Consider the following 23,696-nt stretch of genomic DNA (forward strand, 5'->3'; position numbering starts at 1 on the left):
AGAGGATCCTTCGAATTTAGTATTCCTAAACTGAACTAATTCTATAAAATACGCGGTATAGAATCACATAACGATTATAACTAGTACAATTCACCATAAGAATAATAACATGAGAATTTAAATATCAAGAAATCGTTGATTTAAGAATTTATAGTGTTTGACATCTTGTATTTCGTTGGTTGACCGTAGCGGTTGATATGTGCCAATGACTAGCTTCTTCATTAAAGTGCGTATATGCGTCTACGAGTGGAGCGAAAATATAGCTGATATTACATTATCCAGCCCCTAATCTTCGATTGGTTGTGAATACGCTTCACAAACAATAGATGTTATGGATTATGGATAAGCATAGGGGTCTCCACTTTTAGATGCTGATCTTGAGAAGCTCCATCACAGGACTAAGTGGCGTTTGGGGGCTGAAAGTCCTATAGGTGCGTAACCACAAGCGAGAATCGATTCACTGATATTCCTCTGGAATGGTATTTTCGAAATTTATGGCGTAGGAACGGAATCCGGAACATCGATATAGTACGCTGGAGGTAAATATCTCATAGAAATTATTCATGCCTTACTGTTTGATGCGTGGCTGGATCGGATATTGGATCGCCTAGCTGTTTCGAACACCTAGGCAAGGAGCTGGCAACACTCAGGTTACATCTGTGTACATGTATCTTAAAGCTAATGAACCACGTATTACATTAAACCATTTCGCTAAAAGTATGCCAAGCAGAAATATATTGGCATGTAAAATCAATACGTGAATCAACTGAACATCAATTTTTACTGTCTATAGTATATACGTAGGGTTATAATTTGATTCATAGAATTAACTGCTAGCTGTGGCTTGTGGTGGTCATGTTCTGGCAGAGACAGTACCGCGTCAACTGATGACTTCACCAACATGATTCTACCCACACTCAGAAGCTTTGGCGATTAGACGGACTTTTCGAGTAGTAGGGGAAAAGACTTAAATGATGGAGCCAGGTCTTTGAGCAGCCTATCATCATTTGTCACCTCTGCGATCGTCTTCAAGTCGTTTTTCATACGATCTGGGCTTGTCGTTCCGTCTAGTATCTGCACATCACCGAGACCTAAGACAAGCACATATAATGCCAATTCTTTTTCCAAGTTTAATTTCTCCGCCACGGAAGCAACCAGACCCGAGGCCAACAAATGCGGGTTATTTTTCAACACACCAAATGTTTGATAAAGAATACCATGCTCTTGGGCAAACGCTCGAACTTCGACATCATATCCAGTCCCTTTGAAAAAACGATTTTGGATAATTACCGGTTTGACAGTTGCCTCCTCGTAAATCTGACGCAGCACCGGAAGACTGATATTGGAGACACCGAGGTGGCGAACAGTGCTGGGCACGTAGGTCTCAAACACCTTCCAAGCCACAAGATTGTCTGCGTCGTCCTCAAATGGGCAATGAAGTATCAATGCGTCAAGATAATCTAGTTTGAGGTGCTGAAGGGATTGCGAGATGGACTCCCGAATCTGTCCTTCGATACTCTGGTCAGGGTTGAATGGAATCTTATCCTTATCATGGCCCCGGATAGGAGTAAATTTGGATTGAATCTATATTTGATTTGTAAGATCTTATTGTCAAGATAGAATTAGAATGAGCGTACAAATAAGGCCTCTCTTTTGATTCCCGCATCAATCGTAGCAGAGAGTCCATCTCCCGCAAATGCTTCTCTGTATGCACTAGGCTGGTTGGCTGTATCTATTCCCTGAAATCCTAACTCAAGAGCGGTCTTCGTAAATTCGGCTGTCCTCTCGCGTTTAAATGCAGTTCCATAGAGAAGGAACGGTTGTTTCTGTCCGAGCTTCAGGCTAGGGCTTCGTAGATTGAATGAAGTCATTCTGACCGTTCTAGTAAGGTCTAGAAATGTGAATATACGGAAATGATAGTTATCCTATGGTTTTGATATGCAATGTGTACGTAAATAAGGTGAATGAAAAAAAGGGTTAGGGGAACGAAACGTGGTGAAAGAAAACCTAAGCACTTGGACGCAGCGGGGTTTTCTGCTCCACAGTCGATATAGCTAATGGGTTGTGGGTTAATTAATGACAATCCTTTGAGATCTACAATCAGAATTTGACCAATGAACATTAAAATGATATCTACCTTAGCACTAGTGTCAGAGCGGGGGCTCACTCCTCGAATTTAAGTGACGTAAACGTATTTGGTAGCGTATGCCTCATATTTTCATACTAGAAAGCACGCTCTAAAACCACCTGTTCGCTCGGCTACATTATAGAGATGTTACATTACGTATGGAGTTTGTTCAAACTCTTAGGCTCAGTGTACGCGCCTTTAACCTAAAGTTCTGATATCTTTTTCTTTAGAATGTTCTTCGGAGATCAAGGACAATCCGCGGTTGGACTAAGATGTTGAAAAAATTCCTTGCTCCTCCAATTCTCTAATTTCCGAAGCTCCCAAAAGTCTTAGTGCTTCTCTTCTTGTAGGCGACTTGGGATCAAAATATGGTTGTTCTGCCAATGCGGTCGCCCTTGTCCCATGTCTAGGCTCGGAGCCCTCGTAGTCCCAGCTTGCGACATGAATGGTCACTCTGGAAGGAAAGGTCCAGTTAGCCGCAACTTAAGGATGGCAGGGAGGAGTCAATAATGAATCAAGAAAGTCTTCTTACCTGTTGTCCCATAACGCGCTGGTTTTTGGTGTCCATCTAAAACGGACTTGGATATCCACACTCTTCTCATAAAGGTCGCACAAATAATTCAAAATCAGATCGCTTTCGGATTTATCCAAACCCACAATACGCTCCGCCATAGCCCTATTAACCCATAAAGACCTCCAGCCTGTGGCTGGATGTGTTCTTACAAGCGGATATTCACGAACAACATGCGTCGGGCCGGCCGCAGGGTTCCTACTATCTATGAAGGCGACGGCAGAACGATAGATGACTTTCTTACCATCGATGAATTTCCGGAATGACGGCGACAACTTCTCGTAGGCACAGTACCCACTGGACCAGAGAGTATCTCCGCCAATACTTGGAACGGCGTCGTTGTGCAAATGGCTTATCCCGGCGGGTCGCTTGTCGTGACCCAACGCAAGATCAGTGTGCCAGCCTGAAACACCCCCTGGGCGACGGAAGCTGGCCTCACACTCTGTAGCTTGAAAGTCAGGCCATATTACACTGGCGCTGGGTACACCGGGAACATGAGGTGCTACAGGCTGGAAGAGAATCAGCGAGAACGGTAGAAATCTTGGAATATACTAGAGGCTTACATGGACTTCAGGCTCGCCATAATATTCTGCCAATTCGTGTTGTTGTTGGGGACTAATATCCTGGTCACGGAAAAATACAACTCCTCTTTCAGCAATTAGCAGAGCTAACTCATCCCTCTGCTGGTTTGAAAGGTCCTTTAGCTGCAGGCCGGTAAGCTCTGTGCCAATATGCTTTGATAAGTGGATGACTTCTTTAGCTGCAGACAAAAGATTGCTTTTCTCTTTGTCAGCTCGGCTTCCTGCGTCAATATACGGCTGGCTATGATCCCGTCCAGAAGGAGCCTGTTGAATATGTCGGTCGGGTTTCTGAGGATAACCATTAGAAAGATCAATTCCGGCTTTTTCCATGCGTTGCCGCGATATCTCAGGGAGCAACGGGATTGCTACTCCATTGCCATTAACATTCGTTAGGTCAACTGAGGGGCTCATGTTTGAACAGAACTATGAGTTCTTCAGAGTGCAAGTCTCAATACTGTATCTGGCTTGTTAGTATAATAGAAATATGGAATTCCAGCACGCCCCAACAGGCACAACATTTGAAGGCAGATCTCCACTAAGACTTATTCCAGGCATAGTCTGGATGACTGGGGGCCATCTTCAACTCCAATAAATACATCAGTAGCGTTGCATCCGGTCTTTGTTGCTCTGGACCTTCCTAAATGCTGTCATCCAGTGGCAGCAGTTACAAAATTTGGAGTAGGTCTTAGTCCCAACGGATGTGGACCCTATGATTTGGCGCCGTGGATCATACGGAACGGAGAATAACAACAATATATAGTATGTACCGTCTTTTGTTTAATGTAAGTTAAAAGCAAGCGGGGCATCCCGTGCGGGTTTCCCGTGGCTATCAATTTGTTATACGCTTGTATCATATTTGAACTATCGGCAGCGTAGATACTGTCTTCTGCATACAGTAGTGGGACCCAGTCAGCCCGGGTAACGCAATTATAGCTTAAATGACAACAGCACTGGTCAATAATAAGTTAGCTCTTCTCTAGTCTGTGACTGAAGAATGACTGAAGAATATTGCGTCCAGTGATCTTAACCGAAGAGTATAATCAACCGGAGTCAAAGCTCTGTGTCTTCCACAGAGACAAAATGGTCCGTATGTTGATGACAAGGCGCAGGCGCTCATCTGGTTCGTCAAATATATCAGAGACAGAACGACTACTGCCATCTGAAGAGCCACGTATAACTGACACGAGTATTGATGAGCCCGAGTCAAGGAATCCTCTTTCAGAGCGGAGAGATAGTAGCATCTCAGAGGAGTTTACTAAGCAAGAGTCCTACGAGAAGAACCCATTTCTTGACCCAGATGTTGCCGAACACTGGCGACGTACGTACGAAGAATCTAAATATGAGTGCCGGCACTTGTTTGACCCCAACCTGACATGGTCCGAGGAGGAGGAGAAGCGACTAATTCGACTTATTGACTGGAACGTCTGCCTTTGGTCGGTAAGAAAAAAGACACAGAATTTGCGTGATAATATGTATGCGCTCGTATAACGCTTACATTTTCTAGTGTGTGATGTTTCTTAGCCTACAGGTAGACCGAAGTAATTTAGGGCAGGCTGTGTCGGACACATTTCTACAAGATCTCGGGCTTAATACTAATGGTGAGTTGAACAGTAGAGTGTGCAGTTCCAATACTCGTATTTATTACCCGCAATTTGTGAAGTTTTCACTGCTCTTGGCTGTACTCGAATTTCTATAATAAAACTCTCTATTTCCTAAGCAGCTGTGTCCAAAGGCTAATTAAATATCCAAGACTTTAACTGGGGTAACGCTATCTTTCGACTCTCCTTTATATTGGCCGAATTGCCATCTCAGTTTATATCGAAGAAAATTGGCCCAGATCGCTGGATACCAACTCAAATAACTCTATGGTCTATTGTTGCAATTTCGCAATGTGCCCTAACTGGGCGATGGTCCTTCTTCGTTACGCGGGCATTGCTTGGTGCCCTTGAGGTAATATCTCTAATCCCATAATTAATAGTTTCTCGGCTGATGTGTTTAGGGGGGATTTATTCCAGATATCATATTGTGGTTGTCGTATTTTTATACGTCGACTGAACTCCCCATTCGTCTGAGGTATTTCCAATCCAGCACCTTCAATGTCCAGTCTGGGCTAATAACCATATAGCATTTTCTGGACAACATTGCCGGCTACTGTGACGATAACCTCCTTGCTGGCATTCGCTATCTTTCACCTTAGTGGTGTGAATGGCTGGGCTGGTTGGCAATGGCTCTTCCTAATCGAGGGTCTGTTCACTTTGGCCATCGGCATTACATCGTATGCGATGATGCCGGCTTCTGCAGTGCAGACAAAGTCTTTTCTCCGACCTAATGGGTGGTTTAAATCTAGCCGCGAAGTTGCCATTGTAGTAAACCGAGTCTTGCGCGACGATCCTTCCAAAGGAGATATGAATAACCGCCAGCCTATCACCCTATCGCAGCTCTGGAGTGCAATCACAGACTACCATCTATGGCCCCTCTACATAATTGGCCTCGTTGCCTTTATTCCACAGACCCCACCAAGCATATACATAACTTTGATCCTACGCTCAGTTGGATTCAGCAAATTTGTTACTAGCCTTCTCACAATTCTTCCCAGCCTACTCTATGCTTTCAATTTGCTCTTGATTACGTATGCGTCGGAGTGGCTCAATAATAGGTCATTGGTAGCAATTATCCAACCTATGTGGGCTCTTCCATTTCTCATTGCTCTACGCTTCTGGTCGGGTCTCATTGAAAATGCATGGGGAACCTTCGCATTGGTGACGGTTATAGTCGGGGGACCTAATTGCCATGGTAGGTCTTCACTTTCCAAGTCGTACTCATCAAATATTGGAACTGACTTGTTTGGATCACTTTCAGCAATCATTGTTGCTTGGACATCCAAAAACTCTAATAGCGTTGGTGCACGCACCGTGTCATCCGCACTGTACAATGTAAGTGTTAACCAGAGTACCACTTTTCTGCAAACTAATATAGCCCATAGATGGCCGTCCAGGCAGGCGATATCATAGCACTATTCATGTACCGCGATGATGACAAACCGCTGTACCATCGTGGAAACACAGAGTTATTGATGGTAAATATACTGGTCGTTTTCATCTTCATTGGCACGAAAGTTTACTATACCTACGAGAACAGGAGAAGAGATAGGATTTGGAATAACATGAAGGAAGAAGAACAAAAAGACTATATCAGAAATTCGAAGGCCCAGGGAAGCAAAAGGCTCGAATTTAGATTCGCTTCCTGAAAGCTGCCGATTGGTTATAAAATAGCACAAACATTGAATGAACATCGAGACATGCAATCCATGTAACGAAGACATAACTCTCTAACAAATGTTGGCGAGCTTCCACTTTGCAATAGCTGGACGACGTTAGAGAACACGAAGACATCAAGGCCCGGAGTGGCATGATCAATTGACATGTCTATTCATGTATAGAAACGGTGTGCTCATATATCGAGGATGAAGTACCTTCTCAATATATTAGGAGCACATGCATCATAATGCATTACACTAGTAGCATTTCCACGTTCAATAAGTCCTGACCTTAGGAATACTGCTATTTCTGCGGTATAATTAGCGATTAGGGTTCCTTGGCCTTGTTTAGGCATTGACGTCAGCGGCGTAGCTTTGCAGGACAACAAGCAGGCACTTCGAAAACATTGGTGTCTAATCCCGGCGGCAGTATCAATGCAGCATGCGATAAGACTTATGATTCCACTCTTGGGTAATCTAACTAGATATGTTGTTGTGAGTTGTGTACTGTCTAGGGTTAGGGGTTCGCGTGCCGCCGTGCAAAGATAAGATCACGTGACGAAACCATTCCATATGGGGAAATGGAACAGCACGTGCCAGCTCAGGCCGCGTCCCTCGCTGCGTCATCGTGGCCCTCCGTGTCAAAACTTTCGAGAAGAGTAAATAATTCTCAAGGATAGAGAAGTACTATTCTGTGGACTATATATAGAACAACAGAAAAATTCAAGTCATCATCATCATAGAGAGCCGCGTCTGACCAGCACTTTGTGGCACTATCACCCTCGTCACGAATTTACCTCTAAAAATACTGAGCCAATCAGCGGCCCCCTAATTGATGACTCAGCCAGAATGCCCGACTGTATCCAAAAGGGGAACGCCGAATGGGCTGAACGGCGGACAGATCACCGTACCCAGCCAATCGACGCCGGCGCTGGGTTCTTCCACCGCCGCGGCTGAAGCCTGAGGCCAAATTTAAGGGCTTGGTGGACGGCTGCTCCAGGCGCCAGCTAAACTTTCTCCAGGTTTCATCTTGGGTGTTGCTCTACTCTCTTTCCACAGCCTCAACATTGCACAGGAACATGCGCCAAAACACCATTCTATAGGTTACGCGCCTCTGCAAGGCGAACACTGCGGCTGGTCGATTGAATAGCAAACAGTCTTCAAGACGGGCTTTAACCAAGAACGCTTTTGGTTTTGCTGTCTAACGTCTTAGCACAACCACAAGTCATAATTTCCAGGCGGAAAAGAAAAGACTATCCGAATGCTGTCATGATCTCCAATAAATTGCGCAAATGGTCCAGGAATGCCGTCGTTGGTCTCTGTTCCGTATTGCTGCTATTTGCGGCTTACCTGCATTATGACTATGATGCGTGGTACCTGTCCTCGGGTGACCGGGCCCTTGCCCAGATGAACTTTGGTATGTTGAATGATGTCTTTCTTTGCACTTGCTCCGCTCTAACTGAAGAGCATTGATAGCACACCTCGAACTACCGACGCCACAAGCAATCGCGGGTCGAGCAAACGCGACTCTCATATCGCTAGTCCGGAACGAGGAATTGAAAGGCATAATTTCGTCAATGAGGCAGTTGGAACGCTCATGGAATTCGAAGTACAACTATCCCTGGATATTTTTTAATGATGTACCTTTTACCGAAGAGTTCAAGGAGCGGACACAGGCCGAGACCAGCGCCGAATGCCACTACGGTAATTGATCTTTACCACCCGCATCACAACGCTGCTCTATCTTGTTATAGTGATCTAACAGGGAAAATAGCATTGATTCCGAAGGAACACTGGGAGATACCTGAATGGATAGATGACGACCTGCTGAAGCAGGCAATACAAAGACAACAGAGCCAAAAGATTAAATACGCCAAGTCATTGAGTTACCACCAAATGTGTCGGTGGAACTCGGGGTTCTTCTACAGGCATCCAATCCTTGACAACTACAAGTATTACTGGCGGGTTGAGCCCGATGTCAAGTGAGTTTCTCTAGGTGCGGTAGAAGCGAATAGATCGAGCTGATTGCATTAAGATATTTCTGCGACATCAACTACGATCTGTTCCAATTCATGGCCGACCACAACAAAGTTTATGGTTTTACGATCAATATTTTCGATGACCCTGCATCAGTAGAAACGCTATGGCCCCAGTCAATGGCATTTTTGGAGGAGCATCCTGACTACCTGAGTGCCGATAACTCCATGACATGGCTGACTGACAATACCCTGCGCCCGGAGAACACCCTTGCGGCTAATGGATACAGCACTTGCCATTTCTGGAGTAATTTTGAAATCGCAGATCTTGATTTCTGGCGCAGCGAAAAATATCAGCAGTACTTCGACCATCTTGATAAGGCAGGCGGTTTCTTCTATGAACGGTGGGGAGATGCCCCCGTGCACAGTGTTGCCCTTGGTCTTTTTGCGGATAACTCTCAGATTCATTGGTAAGTTTGATCGGTCTTTGTTGATTTCATATGAGATTCCTTAATCCTGCGTGATATCTAACTATGATCTCAAAGGTTCCGAGACGTCGGCTACGAGCATCCTCCATATATCAATTGCCCAAGTTCACCAAATTGCCAAAACTGCCAACCGAATATTTTCACCCACGACTGGGTGTTACAGGAAGATTGTCGTTTGACATGGTTCAAACAACTTTGCGAAAGCCGGGCTCGGCATGGCGGCATGGGACCCGAGGAAAATGAGATATGCCGTCAATCAATGAATCTTTCATCATACATCACTTGATAAAACATTTGTTCGTGTTTATAATAGCATAGGGCTGGCGTTGGAGGTGCTATGTTTGCTGCAGTTGGATTATTGATAAACGGAACAGCATTGGCTGTTGTAGGGTCACTATATAGTCATAGAATTACACGTCAGGTTATTTCCAACTCCTATGCAAGGGTAACTTGAGTGTCTGGTGATTGGCTGGCTCATCTCGACCAATTTAAAAATCGTTATTTTGTCAAAATGTTCACTAATCCACAAATTCAGCTATACCTCGGCCCGCGAAAACCGAACACCTTTTCCCTCTCCAATCTCCTCCCAATTGACGTTCTTAGTCTTTAAACACTCTTTGCAAGATTCCTAAGAGTGGCCTACACACCATTTAATTTTGAGAGAGCCCCTTCCCGTTGGTAACCGTGCTAGAGACATGGATCGCCGAGGGCTCCTGATCGCTTTCCTTCAACACGCCTGCTTCACTTAGATAGCGACGCAGCCCTTCATCGCCGTCACGATGACGAACACTTCCCTTACTAATCATCTGCACGGAGTCTCTGAGGAACAACTCATAAAATCCTGTCGCAAACAGCGTGGCAGGAATGTTCACGAGAATTGCAATCCAGCAGTACGACTGGTACGCAAAGGCTTCGCGGCCATAGAATATGGCAGCTACGAATCGACATCCCAGATCCCTAGCCAGATTTGTGGAGATCGTGATGTCGGCAAATCCCCAGACCATGGCAGCATAGCCCATACCGATGACAATGGGGACGGTTGATGGAGAGACAAAAGGGTTAGCTGGATCGATGCAAGACCATATAACCAGACCCTATCAGATCATTCGTTAGTTTGGAGAAATTTTTTCTTCCATTTATTTTTTAAAGTCAGATAGTACGTACAATGAATGAGTCGACAAAAAATTCGATGCTAATGTATAGAATTAGCTTGCTTACCTCTGAGTCTACGGATAGAACTTACAAGAAAAGATATCCCAAGCTCTGGCCCTCTTGCGGATAGGCAGCAAATATCGAGGAAGGACCCGATGCAGAAACCAATGGAATCCCGGCTGCTTTGGCAGCGACTTCAAACTCGAGAATTTGTTGTCGATACATCCCCATCACTAGTAGAGCCGCCATGAATGCACCGAATATTTGGGAAAGAATGTCTAACATGTATTAGCTTGCATATATTGACGGTGGTGAAGGAAGCGACTCACAATGCGGAACTTTCTTCAAGGGGAAACCTTGCCTAACCACAACGAATTTGATCGTCTCAGTACGAACAGTACACGGTAACTGATGACTGCATTGCAGAAAACTCACCAAACAGCCAAAGATATTGTCACGGCAGGGTTGAAGTGGCCACCCGAGGTTGGGCCTGCAATGATAATGGCAAACATGATACCTAGAGCGAAAGCGAAACCGATTTGAAAGAAACTACTAAACACTGTGACTGGAGGCTCCTCGGTGCCAGCATGTAGTAAGAAACCCGCAACGGAGGCGATGCCGGGGAAGCTACAATGACCAGCTTTTGTTATTGAACGTCTCAAGGGCAGCCATGACATGGATATGGTTTAATGACTTACACGTAAAGGAACACACCGGTGGCCTCGCCGACGCATTCTCTCAACCATCTCGGCCGTCGTCGCTCAAATTCTAGAACACGACTCGAAACAGGCTTGTGCTGGGCGACATGGCGCGTGGCATGGCGTTGCAAGGCTTCTGAGACTCCAATCTCAATGTCTGCCGTCTCCAAACGACGTAATTCGTTAATGTTTGACATGTCCTTTGTGTCTAGGAAGTTCCTCAAGGGGGGTTGGGAAGGAGAAGCAAATTTACCGGAGAGAAACTGGCAGTTGGATGAGCGAAGGTCAACTTATATTTATGCACACAACTGGAATGAGAATTTTGGCCTATTGTAAGTCTGCCTGTCAGCTTCTGCACCGACTCCACGATTAGCTACTAATGTATCGCTTTCCGAATGGACAGCCTGCAGGCGCTCTGGTCTGGAACATGCTTGCGGAATCCAAATATGGAAGGAACTAGTGGTTGACGAGCTGCAACTGCCGCTTAATTACCATGTTAGCCAGCCTCTAGACTGAATTACGGTATTCGATCCAAGATCCAGATAGTATCATGCGGGGTTGTCTCAGCGGGCTATTTCGCATTTTACTAGTCAAGTCGACTAGTTGAATTGGACGGTTACATGGGCTACCGATTACTGTTGCCATGTGTTAGGGGAAACGCCAGATCATTGACTGTTTAAAAGGCCGGCACATCCGGAAACCTGCTTGGTACTTCGCTATGAGACTAATGGACAGATGACCGCCATTTACAGAAGAAGAGATATCGATAGATACACCTTTCATTCCTTCTAGTGAACATCTTTAGCGAAAGACGACTTGGGTATTACAGCTCTTGATTTTGTTGGTCTCCGGAGATAACGCCAAAACCGGTACCAAATACGACGGGGGAAAAGCCACAGCCAGCCCGCCCAAATTCACATCAAATGTTATTGGCAGAAGGGTAAACGTTATCAACAGCCATGCCTGTGATGCAGGCATAAAATTAACCAAAAATAAGTAGTCAACCTAAAATGACTGCTTGGTAAGCCGGATCAGCAGCCAAAGCTAAAACTTGTTAAAAATGAGGGAGGCCATTGTACCTGCTGACTAGGTGATTGGGCACTCACGATGATTCCCCCCCGGGAATTTTACCCCAGCCTTGAAAAACCGGGGATGTCCGGACTCCGCACTAATTTAGCGCCTGCTACTAGAACACGCGGGATTTGAGATTCTCTAACAGGTTCGAAACAAACCAATAACTTGCTTAGAGGGAAAATTTTGGCCGAGGCAATTTTCGGATCACAACAGCCTAATAGCCGGCGGACATTACTTGCACCGAAATAACAGAGTTCCCATATTGTTTGCTTGATTGGCATTTGGAATTGCCATGTGGCCTTCAAACCTAAGGGGTGGAAACTATTCTCCTTGTGGTTATATTTGCCCACTAAGAATGTTATATGGTCTCAGCTGGGTTGTATGATTCGTTGATGAAAAGTTTTGAGAAATTTGGAGAAGCTCTATTCTCTATTTAAGTAAGATGAGATTATAATACATGTTTTCTCCAATACACAAAGAGTCTGGAGAATCTGGAGCGGAATGAATATGGAGTAACTAGCTTGCATGTCAAAACAATAATTGTCAGAGATATACTCTTGGAGAGTACGACTAATATGAGTGACATTTATCGATCTAGGGCCTGAGCTTGACACTTTAATCAATAAAAGTCAGCGAAACTTAATAGCGCACATGTAGTTGAAGGTTGAAGAAATACTCACCATCTGCCAATACATCCCTCTCCGCCTCAACAACTCATCATGGCCCCCCTTTTCAACCACTCGGCTCCCAGTCCCCCTCTCACTCTCACCAAATACATAGATTGTATCTGCCTTCTGTATCGTGGCAAGTCTGTGCGCAACAGCTACAATGGTTATGTTTCTCTTGGCCGCTAGCCTATCCAGAGCGCCCTGGACTAGTTTCTCAGACTGTGAGTCTAGACTTGACGTGGCTTCATCGAGGAGGAGTAACGACGGAGACCGTAGTAGAGCACGGGCAATACAAACACGTTGTTTCTGCCCCCCGCTCAACGCAGTTTGTGTTCGTATACCGAGTTGCGTGGCGTACCCGTCTGGGAGCGAGGTGATGAAGTCATGGATTTCGGCATCACGACATGCTTGTTCCATCTTGGCTTCGAGGTCTTCACTGTCTTCTTCATCCGATGAAGGTACCCCTAGAAGGAGGTTTTCTTGAATTGAGCCATCGAATAATGTCGGCTCCTGAGAGACTAGTGAGATCTGACTTCTGTATGCCGCCACATCGATATCGTCAATGGGTATGCCATTGAAAGATATAGTACCAGCTACAGGATCATAGAATCGCTCGAGTAGGGAAATAACGGTCGTTTTTCCGCACCCAGACGGCCCGACAAATGCGACGAAACTCCCGGGAGTGATCGATAGAGAAAGGGAGTGAAATATTGGCACATCTCGAGTAGGGTATTTGAACGCTACATTTTTTATTTCGACACTCGCTGCTGTTTGCTTTTGGTGAGTGGATATTACCTTTTCTTGGGAGCTTCTTCCTTGATTATTTGGCTTAGAATTGAGAGATCGAAGTCGGAAAATGCGATTTGCAGCCCCCGTAGCCTGCCCGAAGACTGGAGTAAGACTGAATGCTTGACCGGCGGCTTGTCCTCCTTGTACGACGGCGATGTAAATTACAAAGAAGTGGAGAGGGTCGTATGTACGGTTGGCAAGAAGTTGCCCACCGTACCTGTTGCAAATGGGGAACAGATGTTAGAAAATAAGAGATATTTTCTCCTGTGATACTAGTCATAAAGAATATAAGGAAGGGAGCAACTTACCAGAACGTGAGCGCCATAGCACATAGCTCCACACTATCTGATAATGCAAAGACTAGAGTCGCATGGCTGGCTCTGCGAAAAGCTCGTCTGATCTGCTCCTTGACCAGGTTTTCAAACCGGCGCAAAATGTAGTCTTCCATAGTCAGCGACGAGACCGTTCGGAATGCGCCGATCGCTTCAGTAGCAAACTGGCTGCTTTCCGCAAACACCTCGGCATTCATTGCCTCGAATTTGATCTCATGTCTGATGCGGAAGAAAGCTGCGACAAACATAACAGGGAGCGCTGCTAAAAGGGCCACGAGCGAGAGCTTCCAGCCAAAGGAGAACGAGATTGCCACGCATCCGAGTAAGTTCCAGATACTAATCAGAGAGAAAGCACCGTTGACACTGAAGGCTTCTTGGATTTGTTTTGGGTCTGTTGTTAATTTGGATTGTAGGGAGCCGGAAGAGTTGTTTTCGGCGTCGTGAAAAGGGACAGGCTGTGCGAGAAAGTTGTTGTAGTATTCTTTTCGATATGTGGATGTTATTATCTAGTGTCATTATTAGTCTCTGTATCTTGAGAAACATCATATTGCAGATGTACGAACAGCAGATACCAATGTTGACATGGAACCGAGTAGAAAGTAGCAGACCGCAACAGCCAAGCCCAGTACGAAAAACATTAAAGCCCAAAAATTGCGGGAAGATGTTAGCTGCTGTCCAGTATATTGAAAAACCTGGACGAGATGGGCAAAGAACCAGCTCTCAAGTGCATAAGCCCCTTTTCATAGATGTTAGATATTTATTCAGCTTCTGGTAATGCTGAAAGACATACCACCGCATCCCATGCCAGAGAGTAGAATCGGGGCCCAAAGCATCCAAAGCGACTTTTGTTCGCCGACAATCTTCGGTAATGCTAAGTAATCCATTCTCTCACCATTTCCCCTTTGAACTCCTTCGTCATCTTTCAAGGTCGTTTCCCTGTCCAACAAACCTTCTGTCTCAATGGCATTATCTATTTCTGCACTGCCTGTCTCAGCTGTTGGCGTCGAAAGTATTTTTTGGGCATTGACTAGATTGAAGTAGAGTCCGTCATCTATACTCATCAATGAATCATGAGACCCCTCTTCGACCTTTGCTCCATTTTGGAGAACGATGATGTGATCAGCTTTGCGGATTGTTGAAAGTCTGTGGGCGATCATTATCGTTGTACGTGTTGCTGCTACTTTGTCTAGCGCCTGTTGAACAATCCTCTCGCCACGAACGTCGATAGAACTAGTGGCCTCGTCAAGAATTAGGATGGTTGGCCTTTTAACAATACTCCGAGCAATTGCAAGACGTTGGCGTTGACCACCACTGAGTTTGATGCCGCTTTCGCCAACCATTGTAGCATAGCCCTATTTGAGTTAGTATCAATTGATAAGGAGCGTGAAATATAATAAAAAGACACTTACATCCGGAAGCCTCTCTACAAACTCATCCGCAAAAGCCTCTTTGCAAGCACTTTTAACAAGGTTGCGCTTGACTTCTTCAGACTCATCTTCCCATTGGGACCCAATCAGCCCCAAACAGACGTTGTTATAGATGGTATCGTTGAATAGAAATGGTTCTTGTTGGACAAGACCGATTTGCGCACGCCACCACTTTATATTTACGTCGTTTAAATTGTGGCCATCGACAAAAACGGAACCGCTGTTCTTGGCTATATGAGCGACGTTAATAATCGATTCTGACGCATCCCCGGTCTGCTTGTCAATGTTGTCAATGTTGTCATCCGTGTCGCCATTTTTCCCTTGCTGGGTAGTATCAACTTGATACCATCTCTCCAATAACCCAACAATGGTGCTCTTGCCACACCCAGATGGCCCAACCAATGCTGTTGTTTTTCCTTTTTCGAATACAATATTTAAGCCTTTTAAAACCGGGACGTCCCTTCGCGTGGGATATGCAAACCTCACGTCCTTGAATTCGATATCAGCTTGTGCAGAAACATCGGGCTCCTTCAGGCCACCAAAATATACACCTTCGCTGTCGATCACTTTGAAAAATCCGGTGGAAGCGGCGGCTGCTTTGGTGATTTGCATGAGTGGAAAGACAATGCTGCCTATAATTGTACCGACAAGGAGAACAGAAAAGAATACACTTAGATAGAAATTGTTATCTCACAGCTTTTGGATAATTATATGTCCATGCGAAGGGAATACGTACGTGATAACAATGTTGATGTCTTGAATCACCCCCTTTTCGTAGAGATTCAACCCCAGCCAGAAACTAAGGGCATAGTTTGCTGGTACTGCAAACATACCCAATCCGAGTTGTATTCCCATAGACCATGCCATACTTGCGTTTCGTTGGCGCGATATGTCCACCCAGTGAAAGTACTTTTCAGATAATGCGCGCTTGGCACCGAGTGAAAACACTGTTCGGATTGATCCAAAGATCTCAGCAGCAATCGAAGCATGCTTCTCATCTGCTTCAATGGCCTCCTTTTGCGATTTAATAAGTAATGGAAAACCGATGGTATAGACGATGAGCATGAACACTATTGAGGAAGTGGCTGCCAGGGTCAACTGCCAGGAGTATTTGAATGCAACTGCATAAGCCGAGATCAACAGACCAAGTGACTGAAACAGAACGGCAAGCCTGTCAGCGATGCTGCTCTGGATAGTATTTGACGACGAGGTGATAGTAGTAGAGACTGTGCCTGAAGAGATCTCATCCAGCGTGCTAATGGGAAGAGAAAAGACTGCTTGCAAGTAGGCTCGACGAAGGTTTGCTGTTACACGGAGTCCTGCCATCCGAAAGCAAAACTGTGCATATATTTAGAGATTGGGTTTAGGTATCTGCTGTGAGAGTAGTCAAACTCACCATCGAAATGTACGTGAGAACAAACTTGCCTATAAACAAGTACACAATCAAGAGACTGCTTGGGATTAGAAGTCATCTCTTCATTCAGCGCTCGAATCTTTACACACGCATTATGATTCGTCTGACTCGTGAACTCCTCTTGTGACACACCATTCCCTGTAGTGAAATATCCGCTAAAGCCACCAACGAGTTGCCCAAATACGATGTTCATCAATGGGAGAACCTGGTATCCATGTAATCAACAAACATTCAAAATTAAAGATGGATTTTTTTCCGGGCCCATACCACACCGGACCCAAGCGAGCATATTGTCGCAACCCCAAACACCAAAAAGTCCAATTTTGACCCATATTTGAGAACTCTCTGTAATCCATATCGATTTAGCCTGCAATAAATCAAGGGGAATATTGAAATGATAACTGACTACAAAGTACCTAAAGTCCTGCTTGTCAGCAGGCACCAAGAGGTCTTTATCGGTGGTTTCATTTGCAGCGGAAGGCTTGGACTTTTCGTGTTCCTGCTGTCTCACTAGTGTTGTCGGGGAATTCTTTTCTAGTTGTTCCGCGTTGTCCTGCGGGCGACCTGAAGGGTCCCTTTCTTTCATGATGAACACAAAACAAAATCAGGAACTGTCTTTTCAGGGTGCTCAATCACGATTCACATATTCCTTTTATAGGGGAACCCCGTCAACTGCAGTCTGTACGAGTTGCACCGCCACTAGTCAAAGGGGTGCTGCCCTAGATGCGGCTTTAGTGTAAACCCTAGGCGAAGGAACATTTAAGGGTGTTAGGAAAGACGCCAAGCTATTTATTTGACATCAACTAGCTTATATTGTATTATACTTGAAGCTGGGCCATTTTCCAGATTTACAGCCGTCGATCTAATTTGCATCGAAGCTATCTAAACTCTGGAATTAGTCTGACGCAAAAGCAAATGTATCTTCATTCCGAAGGGTCTATCTAGCACCAATGTTCGATTGAAACAGAATATTACACTGAAGTATTATAGGCAGCACCCAAGCTTCACTGTTTTTTGACTGACTGTCGATCTTTGCATTGATGAATGTTCACTATCCACTCTACACTGTTCATTATGCCTGCTGCCTGCTGCAATCTAAATTCTCAGACACGCATGAAATGATGGCCAGCGATTGGCCAATATGTGTGAGTCATCGAGGATATCACTCACTATCCCTATTCAAAATAAGCGGGGAGCGGCACATCGTACTGATAACTGTCTAGGTCGACGCTGCTTTAGTTAGCGAGGATTATCTCAGCGTTGTACTTCATTCCCAATTTCATATATATTATAGAGTACATTTTCTTTAAACTAGAGGATAGCCAGTTTTTATGGGCAGAAATTCTAACCGCAGCATTATTTCCCCTTTCTGACAAGCTACTCATTCAACATGCTGGGCCCCGGCCTTGGCTTCCATAACCGCCTCTTCCACTGCAACGTCAGTTTCCTCCAAATCAACCACCTTGTCACCAAATGCAGCGGCGATTTCTTCGAGGGTTTTCTGTTTGGTTTCACTGAGTAGAACTTAGTATGTCTTGTGGCATGAAATTAGAGTTAGATCTGGGAGAGTAGTAGCTCACGGAAAGTAAAAATAAGCAACTACTAGGAAGAAAGTGGTGCAGCCGACAAAGACGTAGTAGTAGTTTTCTCTGATATTAGCAAAGGCACTGGGGCCAGCTTCGGTGACTAAGCAAAAAGTTAGTGATACATGTCTTGGGAAAAACCAAAATCAGACCTAGACGTACTTGCAACGTTGACAATAAAATGCGATGCAGCTGCCAGACCCATGACCTTGCTACGCATAGAAATCGGAAGCACCTCAGCACCATACAGCCACGTTGTGCTGTTCAGCATGCCATCTTTGCAATGTTAATTACGTAAGTCCATAGATATTTCCTTTTTAAAAAAGAGGGGGGTCATACAGTAGCACACAACAAATAGGTAAATTCCCAGAATGGCAAATCCTTTGCCAACCCGGTTATTGGTATTTTGAAATTCGCGCTGCATAACGGCGGCATAGATCTCGATGAGGACAATTCCACCGAGACCAGTAAGGATCATACTGCTCATGTCAGAAAATGTAAATTTGTCTGCGGCATTGTTAAAATGTGGAGCTTACTTTCTTCGACCCCATTGATCGGTAAGATACTTGGTCGTGATGGCGTTCGATAAGAATGCGCATGTTCCGTAAACTCCAGCCAGCGAGAGAATAGTGTGAGAATTAATGCCGAGAGATTTGTAGAGAATCGCTGTTGTAATTAGTTTCAGTACCAGTTGCAATAAGGCTTGCTCCTACTTTGGTAGTACTACGGGTATGTTAGTAAAGCTCTCTGAAAACAAAAGGACAAAGAGTATAAATTACTTGTATAACATTCACTCCCGTCAGACTAGTCATCGTCTGTACCACAATTGAGACCATCACTCGATGTCGGAAGAGCTTGAAAATTTCCTTGTAAGAGGTGATTTCTCGCTGCATCTCATACTCTATTTGTGCTCTCATCAAAGCAAATTCGGTATGCATTTCATGAGAATGTAAATCGCGTCGAATTTTGATAAACTGCCGGCGAGCATCGTCCACTTTCCCATTACGGATTAACTGACGCGGAGAATTTGGCATGAAAGTGGCTAGACCGATAAACATAATCACACCCCAGGGTATTTGAATGCCAAGTGGTAAACGCCACTGGAGGGCCCCATTAGGCGCATATCCGCATGCAAAACCGACCCAATTGGACATCATCGTTCCGAACGAGATGCCGCAGCCGGATATACCACCGATAAGACCGCGGTGTTGGGGTGAGGAGATCTCGGACAGATAGATAGGAACTGTGGCAACCATTCCACTGCGTGCCATCATTAAATATAGCTTTCCAAATTATGGGGTGGGGCAAGGACTTACCCTACAGCAAACCCGGAGAGTACTCGTCCAGCCAGGAACATACCGATGTTGACAGACGCGGTTTGGATGACACAGCCGATAGTGACGACGATGCACATAAGCTGCATAAATCGCACACGTCCCAGTTTGTCTCCGATAGCTGTCTGCGTCAAGGCACCAACTGCCTCACCAGCGATATAGACGGACACAACAGCACCGGTGAGTCCATTAGACGGGTTATGCATGTAATCAATCCAGCTTTGGTGAGCGATTGCTAGCAGGGTCAGTTTCTCTTACTCGTGCCAGTTTCATGAATTTGTTAAACTTACTTGTTGTAGCAATCCCAGTGTCAAAGCCCTAGCTTCCGGTCAGTATCTACATCGTGCCACACTTCTAGTAGAAGCAACTTACGAAAAGAAAAGTGCCGATAGCGGCAAATAAGGCAACGCCAAAGGTATACCAAAAATTGTTCGCCATTTTGTGATTCAGTAGTTGATCCTGCCTAACAATTTTACACGTAATGGGGATTATGTTGAACCCATCAACGACGGCACGGTTATCCAGAAACAGCTTGGATATATACACTTCTAATGTATCGGCGTAAATCCGAGCAAGGAGTCTCAGTAGCAGAGAAATACGAGGTCTGGCCGTAGCCACGATGCACCGTGTCTTTAGCCACAAAGCATAGGACGAGATGAAGCGCTAACTTGGCGAGCAGAACTCTGGAGTCCATCTTGTCCCACTATGAAAAGGACGTGGAGAAGATCAATGCGGGGTGGGGCGTGGGGGTGTCAATCTGGGGAACACAGAGGCCCTGATTGGCCATGTCCTACATTCCCTGGATAAAGTCATGGGGATGTAAAAAGCAGCAGGTATTCCGAGCGGTCTCCCAGGCTTGGAGCTGCTCAGCCAGTGACCGGAATGCGTGCATTTTGGGACAGCAATGCATAACAGAATCACTGATAGGGAGGGGTTTATTCGCCGTTCGGGGAATAAGGGACCGAGAACAGCTGACAGGCCTCGATATAGAAAGAGTAAACGCTCAAATGCAACAAAGAGTACTGGGCCGGACGATTGCCGAGTGGGCCTCGGAAATTTTCCGGGGGTCTCCATATGGGGGGGCATCTCTCAGAGACTCAGAGCTATGGCTGGCTATGCTATTAAGGGGGCTTGATTTACGTTTGGATTCAATATCGTGGTTCATTCGACGCATGTATCAATAATTGCTTGGATTTGGCTTTTTTTTCTCCCTATATTCCGCCCTCAACAAAGCCGCATCTTCAAACAACGGCTCGGCATACCGACCATCGCTAGTCACCGTCCATACGCCACCATATGAATCCCACCAGACACCATTCGTCCCTTTGGCGTGGTACGCAAACTCATATGTTTGCATGATTTGTAGTGCGACGATCGTGAAGATTCCATCGACAATAGATGCCGGGTGGGCACGGAATGGCCCACTCCAGTTTTCTAAGTCTTCTTCGAAATCTTCTTCTTGTGCATCAGGCTCTTTCCATCCAAGGTACTGATCAATAGCAACTACAAAAGGCACTACATCTCCAAGTCGTGGGCGCTTCTGCATACGGGTTATATCTGCGAGTAGAATAGAGTGCGCTGAAGCATGGTCAACCGCAAAGCACATGGAGTGCTGATAATTTTCCGGCAACGTTTCGAAGGCGCTTCGATAGTTCTCAGCTATATCCTGTGGGCTCATTTGATCAAATTTCTGGGGGTCGTCAATCCAATGTAATTTCCATCGCTGTCTAGCTTCGTTAACGCCGTCGATGTTGCTGTAATAATCAAACACGGACTCGATCATTGTGTTGAGTCTTTGTTGCACAAGTGACCATTGTTCTTCACCACCTTCGTAGGTTGTACGATAGAACACAAAGCCCCAGTTCCCCGTCGCGTGATATCTTTCCAAGGGCTTCATGAAGTTTGGCGGTAGAGTGGGTGGGTTGTTGTCATCTAAAGAGTTTATCATTAAGCGAAATATAAAAAAAGAAAGAAAAAAAAAGACAATATTGTGGATAGTTTTAAAAGCATTTAAATGTAAACTTACCGGTTTGTTTTTCTGGTCTTTCAAACATATCCTTGAACACTTCATCTTTAAATTCCGTGCCGCAATATGCTTCCAATCCTGCACGGAGAACGTCTTGTTGCTATACAAGTCAGTTAGCCAGGAAGTAGTAATAGATTCCATAGGAAATAAATACTTGTTCAGTGAGATGCTTCCAGTCACTCTGCGTCATATCCATCGCCCTCTCCATGTCCCATCCCGCTGGTAGCCAGGAAGGTTTACTGTCAAGGCTGTACTTTGGGGCTTCTGTCATGTTCGCCCGGTATTCAATAGTAAGTGGGTCTATAAACATTCCCTAATCCCTTGTCAATTGTAAACCCTTAGTTTGAGCTCCCTCATTGCTTACTGTGCAATCGTCCGGATTGATCGGGATAGACCCTAGGACTTGTTGTCGCTGAGACATACGACCCATTTCGGCAGGGCTCGCAAGGAGAACCACCGTGACAAAAAATGCTTTATAAAAAGAGATCATCGGTTTGATATTTATCAACGAGTTTTCCAGATCCTAGTTAATATAAACGCGGACAGCATCTATTGATGGCATCCATGATAGGACTGTGGAGAAAATTTTAGCGGTCGAGACTAGAGTGGGTTCAATGTTAGCGGGGGATTGGCTTAAGCTCAGGCTACTGATCGCCGAATAAATTGATCCCTGAACAACTCGGCGCGCCTCCTGATAGTGTTAGTAAGTTTTAGATGAATAAAGTCAAGTGCAAATATCTTGGGCCAAAGGAAGTAAGGTGGAGAGATTATGGCATATTAAAACAAGCATTTTAATGAGGAGACGTGATTGGTTGAATGGGTGGCTATGCGGCTATCAAAGCTCCTCTTAGGCAGCAGGATTATAAACTCGACTGCACACCCGCCTGATGATTGAGGATAATCGAAGGGGTTTTATCCTATTCATATACACGAAAATTTAATTTTCATTTTGTACGAGATAATGAGCATGGGCATGACTTCCCCGATAGAAGCAGCCCCTGCTTATGAGGAGGTGATGCATCAACGCCGCTCAACGCGCAACGGAGTAAGTTCATATTTTTCACTAGATATCTTATTTCTATATCGAACTTTTTATTATTCTATGCCCAAATACTTACGACATCAGTATGCCTCAGTACCCCAAGCAGACGCCAATAGTGACTATGTCGACGATGACGTAGAGCAGCATCAGCATAACGGCCATAATCACAACCCTAGCCATCAATATCAACAACATCAACATAATGCAGAACCGTCGGGAATTTCGCTCAACCCCATTCGTCAAGCCCCTGACACCACCAATCTCCCTGAGCCACACACCCATTGTGAAGCATGCGATCAGCTGCTCGAGCGCAGAGAAAACCGTCTTAAGGAAAAACATTGCTGCACCATGGTTGCGGTCACATTTATTATGGCGTTCATATGCACTATGGCGGTTGGAATTGTTATTGCTCGATCGCGGAAGTTTTGAACATGAATATATTGTGCTTGTATTATTGTCGTAACGGGGACGTTTTCTATTCTTGCATCATACCCGAGGATTATTACATCCAGCGTCCACAGAAAGTGGAATGTTTAGAGCTAGTACATAAGCGAGAACATTTCATAGACCACGTGTTAGAATGAAATGAATAATGCCTTGCTATGCCTTTCGAATCATCCGTGTTCCTGATTGCTTGAAGGGTCCTGGTTTCAACTGAGGCGTCTAAAAACGCCTTCAACGGTCGGGGTCAATAGTAAACGCCGCTTTTGGAAACAATGATGGTGTGGAAAAGCCCGGAAGCTATTCAGCCATTCTTGGAAATACTAAATCAGGTTAAAAATGCTGCTGGTCCTATCAAGATGGCCGACTATGTCCACTAGGTCAGCGACTTTTAAGCCAAGGGGTATCTGCAAGTTCCCATATTGCGACCTAATGTAACCCAGTTCTCGTGCAATGATTTGTTCAGTGAAATAACAGCGAGCGTGACATTTCAAAATGGCTAAAACACAATCTGAGGTATCTTGGATGAAATGGTGGAAGGCGCACGAAATCAATTTGTATATTCTTCCGTCTCTGTCGCTCAGAAGTACGGCACTTACACTCTTTCCTTTACATCAACTATATAGCCCCTTTCCAGAATCCCTTGTGTGGGTATGGTAGCGAAAGTGCTGCATTCCTTCAGGCCACGGCCAGCAAATATGACCCAAACCATGTTT

The 23,696-nt window shown here is 45.1% G+C and overlaps 9 protein-coding genes across 9 annotated transcripts; 3 read left to right on the forward strand and 6 right to left on the reverse strand.

Moving 5' to 3' along the window:
• Positions 1 to 852: 852 nt before the first annotated feature.
• Positions 853 to 1,951, reverse strand: BGW36DRAFT_312719 (NADP-dependent oxidoreductase domain-containing protein). Its single transcript, XM_046212509.1, has 2 exons — positions 1,638 to 1,951; positions 853 to 1,584 (listed from the first exon to the last, which is right to left on the reverse strand). Exons 1-2 carry the CDS (start codon positions 1,869 to 1,871, stop codon positions 934 to 936), a joined length of 885 nt encoding a protein of 294 aa, XP_046076572.1. The 5' UTR covers positions 1,872 to 1,951; the 3' UTR covers positions 853 to 933.
• Positions 1,952 to 2,142: 191 nt separating this feature from the next.
• Positions 2,143 to 4,067, reverse strand: BGW36DRAFT_334374 (alpha-ketoglutarate-dependent taurine dioxygenase). The gene is made up of 3 exons (XM_046212910.1): positions 3,263 to 4,067; positions 2,661 to 3,208; positions 2,143 to 2,582 (listed from the first exon to the last, which is right to left on the reverse strand). Exons 1-3 carry the CDS (start codon positions 3,689 to 3,691, stop codon positions 2,396 to 2,398), a joined length of 1,164 nt encoding a protein of 387 aa, XP_046076573.1. The 5' UTR covers positions 3,692 to 4,067; the 3' UTR covers positions 2,143 to 2,395.
• A 308-nt stretch (positions 4,068 to 4,375) lies between these two features.
• BGW36DRAFT_287411 (allantoate permease) lies at positions 4,376 to 6,527 on the forward strand (the record flags this gene model as incomplete). Its single annotated transcript, XM_046210508.1, has 7 exons — positions 4,376 to 4,717; positions 4,785 to 4,878; positions 5,031 to 5,230; positions 5,280 to 5,353; positions 5,406 to 6,073; positions 6,140 to 6,213; positions 6,264 to 6,527. 7 exons carry the CDS (start codon positions 4,376 to 4,378, stop codon positions 6,525 to 6,527), a joined length of 1,716 nt encoding a protein of 571 aa, XP_046076574.1.
• An 836-nt stretch (positions 6,528 to 7,363) lies between these two features.
• Positions 7,364 to 9,536, forward strand: BGW36DRAFT_369525 (glycolipid 2-alpha-mannosyltransferase-domain-containing protein). The gene is made up of 5 exons (XM_046215148.1): positions 7,364 to 7,953; positions 8,013 to 8,240; positions 8,311 to 8,518; positions 8,572 to 8,982; positions 9,058 to 9,536. The coding sequence occupies exons 1-5, from the start codon at positions 7,806 to 7,808 to the stop codon at positions 9,284 to 9,286; spliced, it is 1,224 nt and encodes a 407-aa protein (XP_046076575.1). The 5' UTR covers positions 7,364 to 7,805; the 3' UTR covers positions 9,287 to 9,536.
• On the reverse strand, positions 9,536 to 11,070 carry BGW36DRAFT_414051 (putative glycerol uptake facilitator; the record flags this gene model as incomplete). The annotated part of the gene is made up of 7 exons (XM_046219271.1): positions 10,851 to 11,070; positions 10,588 to 10,779; positions 10,509 to 10,513; positions 10,244 to 10,430; positions 10,165 to 10,192; positions 9,696 to 10,094; positions 9,536 to 9,628 (listed from the first exon to the last, which is right to left on the reverse strand). The coding sequence occupies exons 1-7, from the start codon at positions 11,045 to 11,047 to the stop codon at positions 9,536 to 9,538; spliced, it is 1,101 nt and encodes a 366-aa protein (XP_046076576.1). The 5' UTR covers positions 11,048 to 11,070.
• Positions 11,071 to 12,510: 1,440 nt separating this feature from the next.
• BGW36DRAFT_393859 (putative ABC multidrug transporter) lies at positions 12,511 to 17,140 on the reverse strand (the record flags this gene model as incomplete). Its single annotated transcript, XM_046217854.1, has 11 exons — positions 12,511 to 12,537; positions 12,605 to 13,598; positions 13,690 to 14,219; positions 14,277 to 14,449; positions 14,504 to 15,065; positions 15,123 to 15,810; positions 15,877 to 16,478; positions 16,537 to 16,591; positions 16,644 to 16,759; positions 16,822 to 16,921; positions 16,971 to 17,140. 11 exons carry the CDS (start codon positions 17,138 to 17,140, stop codon positions 12,511 to 12,513), a joined length of 4,017 nt encoding a protein of 1,338 aa, XP_046076577.1.
• Positions 17,141 to 17,777: 637 nt separating this feature from the next.
• Positions 17,778 to 20,344, reverse strand: BGW36DRAFT_334389 (putative MFS monosaccharide transporter). Its single transcript, XM_046212911.1, has 10 exons — positions 19,844 to 20,344; positions 19,762 to 19,789; positions 19,454 to 19,706; positions 18,917 to 19,397; positions 18,851 to 18,860; positions 18,674 to 18,803; positions 18,477 to 18,616; positions 18,300 to 18,413; positions 18,135 to 18,240; positions 17,778 to 18,068 (listed from the first exon to the last, which is right to left on the reverse strand). The coding sequence occupies exons 1-10, from the start codon at positions 19,907 to 19,909 to the stop codon at positions 17,936 to 17,938; spliced, it is 1,461 nt and encodes a 486-aa protein (XP_046076578.1). The 5' UTR covers positions 19,910 to 20,344; the 3' UTR covers positions 17,778 to 17,935.
• Positions 20,345 to 20,648: 304 nt separating this feature from the next.
• On the reverse strand, positions 20,649 to 21,927 carry BGW36DRAFT_354976 (uncharacterized protein; the record flags this gene model as incomplete). The annotated part of the gene is made up of 4 exons (XM_046213588.1): positions 20,649 to 21,403; positions 21,498 to 21,597; positions 21,652 to 21,810; positions 21,862 to 21,927. 4 exons carry the CDS (start codon positions 21,925 to 21,927, stop codon positions 20,649 to 20,651), a joined length of 1,080 nt encoding a protein of 359 aa, XP_046076579.1.
• Positions 21,928 to 22,458: 531 nt separating this feature from the next.
• On the forward strand, positions 22,459 to 22,968 carry BGW36DRAFT_423117 (uncharacterized protein; the record flags this gene model as incomplete). Its single annotated transcript, XM_046219792.1, has 2 exons — positions 22,459 to 22,542; positions 22,624 to 22,968. 2 exons carry the CDS (start codon positions 22,459 to 22,461, stop codon positions 22,966 to 22,968), a joined length of 429 nt encoding a protein of 142 aa, XP_046076580.1.
• Positions 22,969 to 23,696: the final 728 nt, after the last annotated feature.

Source organism: Talaromyces proteolyticus (assembly GCF_021365285.1).
Source record: "Talaromyces proteolyticus strain PMI_201 chromosome Unknown BGW36scaffold_2, whole genome shotgun sequence".
NCBI lineage: Eukaryota > Fungi > Ascomycota > Eurotiomycetes > Eurotiales > Trichocomaceae > Talaromyces > Talaromyces proteolyticus.

Excerpts from the sequence above, each read along its gene's own strand:
- BGW36DRAFT_312719 (XM_046212509.1), bottom strand. The coding sequence starts at position 1,871 with ATGACTTCATTCAATCTACGAAGCCCTAGCCTGAAGCTCGGACAGAAA. Across the intron at positions 1,585-1,637 it reads TCAAAAGAGAGGCCTTATTT|ATTCAATCCAAATTTACTCC; the intron begins GTACGCTCATTC and ends AATCAAATATAG.
- BGW36DRAFT_334374 (XM_046212910.1), bottom strand. The coding sequence starts at position 3,691 with ATGAGCCCCTCAGTTGACCTAACGAATGTTAATGGCAATGGAGTAGCA. Across the intron at positions 3,209-3,262 it reads ATGGCGAGCCTGAAGTCCAT|CCTGTAGCACCTCATGTTCC; the intron begins GTAAGCCTCTAG and ends ATTCTCTTCCAG. Across the intron at positions 2,583-2,660 it reads AGCGCGTTATGGGACAACAG|AGTGACCATTCATGTCGCAA; the intron begins GTAAGAAGACTT and ends CTTTCCTTCCAG.
- BGW36DRAFT_369525 (XM_046215148.1), top strand. The coding sequence starts at position 7,806 with ATGATCTCCAATAAATTGCGCAAATGGTCCAGGAATGCCGTCGTTGGT. Across the intron at positions 7,954-8,012 it reads CCTTGCCCAGATGAACTTTG|CACACCTCGAACTACCGACG; the intron begins GTATGTTGAATG and ends GAGCATTGATAG. Across the intron at positions 8,241-8,310 it reads CAGCGCCGAATGCCACTACG|CATTGATTCCGAAGGAACAC; the intron begins GTAATTGATCTT and ends CAGGGAAAATAG.
- BGW36DRAFT_334389 (XM_046212911.1), bottom strand. The coding sequence starts at position 19,909 with ATGGCGAACAATTTTTGGTATACCTTTGGCGTTGCCTTATTTGCCGCT. Across the intron at positions 19,707-19,761 it reads CACTGGGATTGCTACAACAA|CAATCGCTCACCAAAGCTGG; the intron begins GTAAGTTTAACA and ends TGACCCTGCTAG. Across the intron at positions 19,398-19,453 it reads CTCTCCGGGTTTGCTGTAGG|TGGAATGGTTGCCACAGTTC; the intron begins GTAAGTCCTTGC and ends GATGGCACGCAG.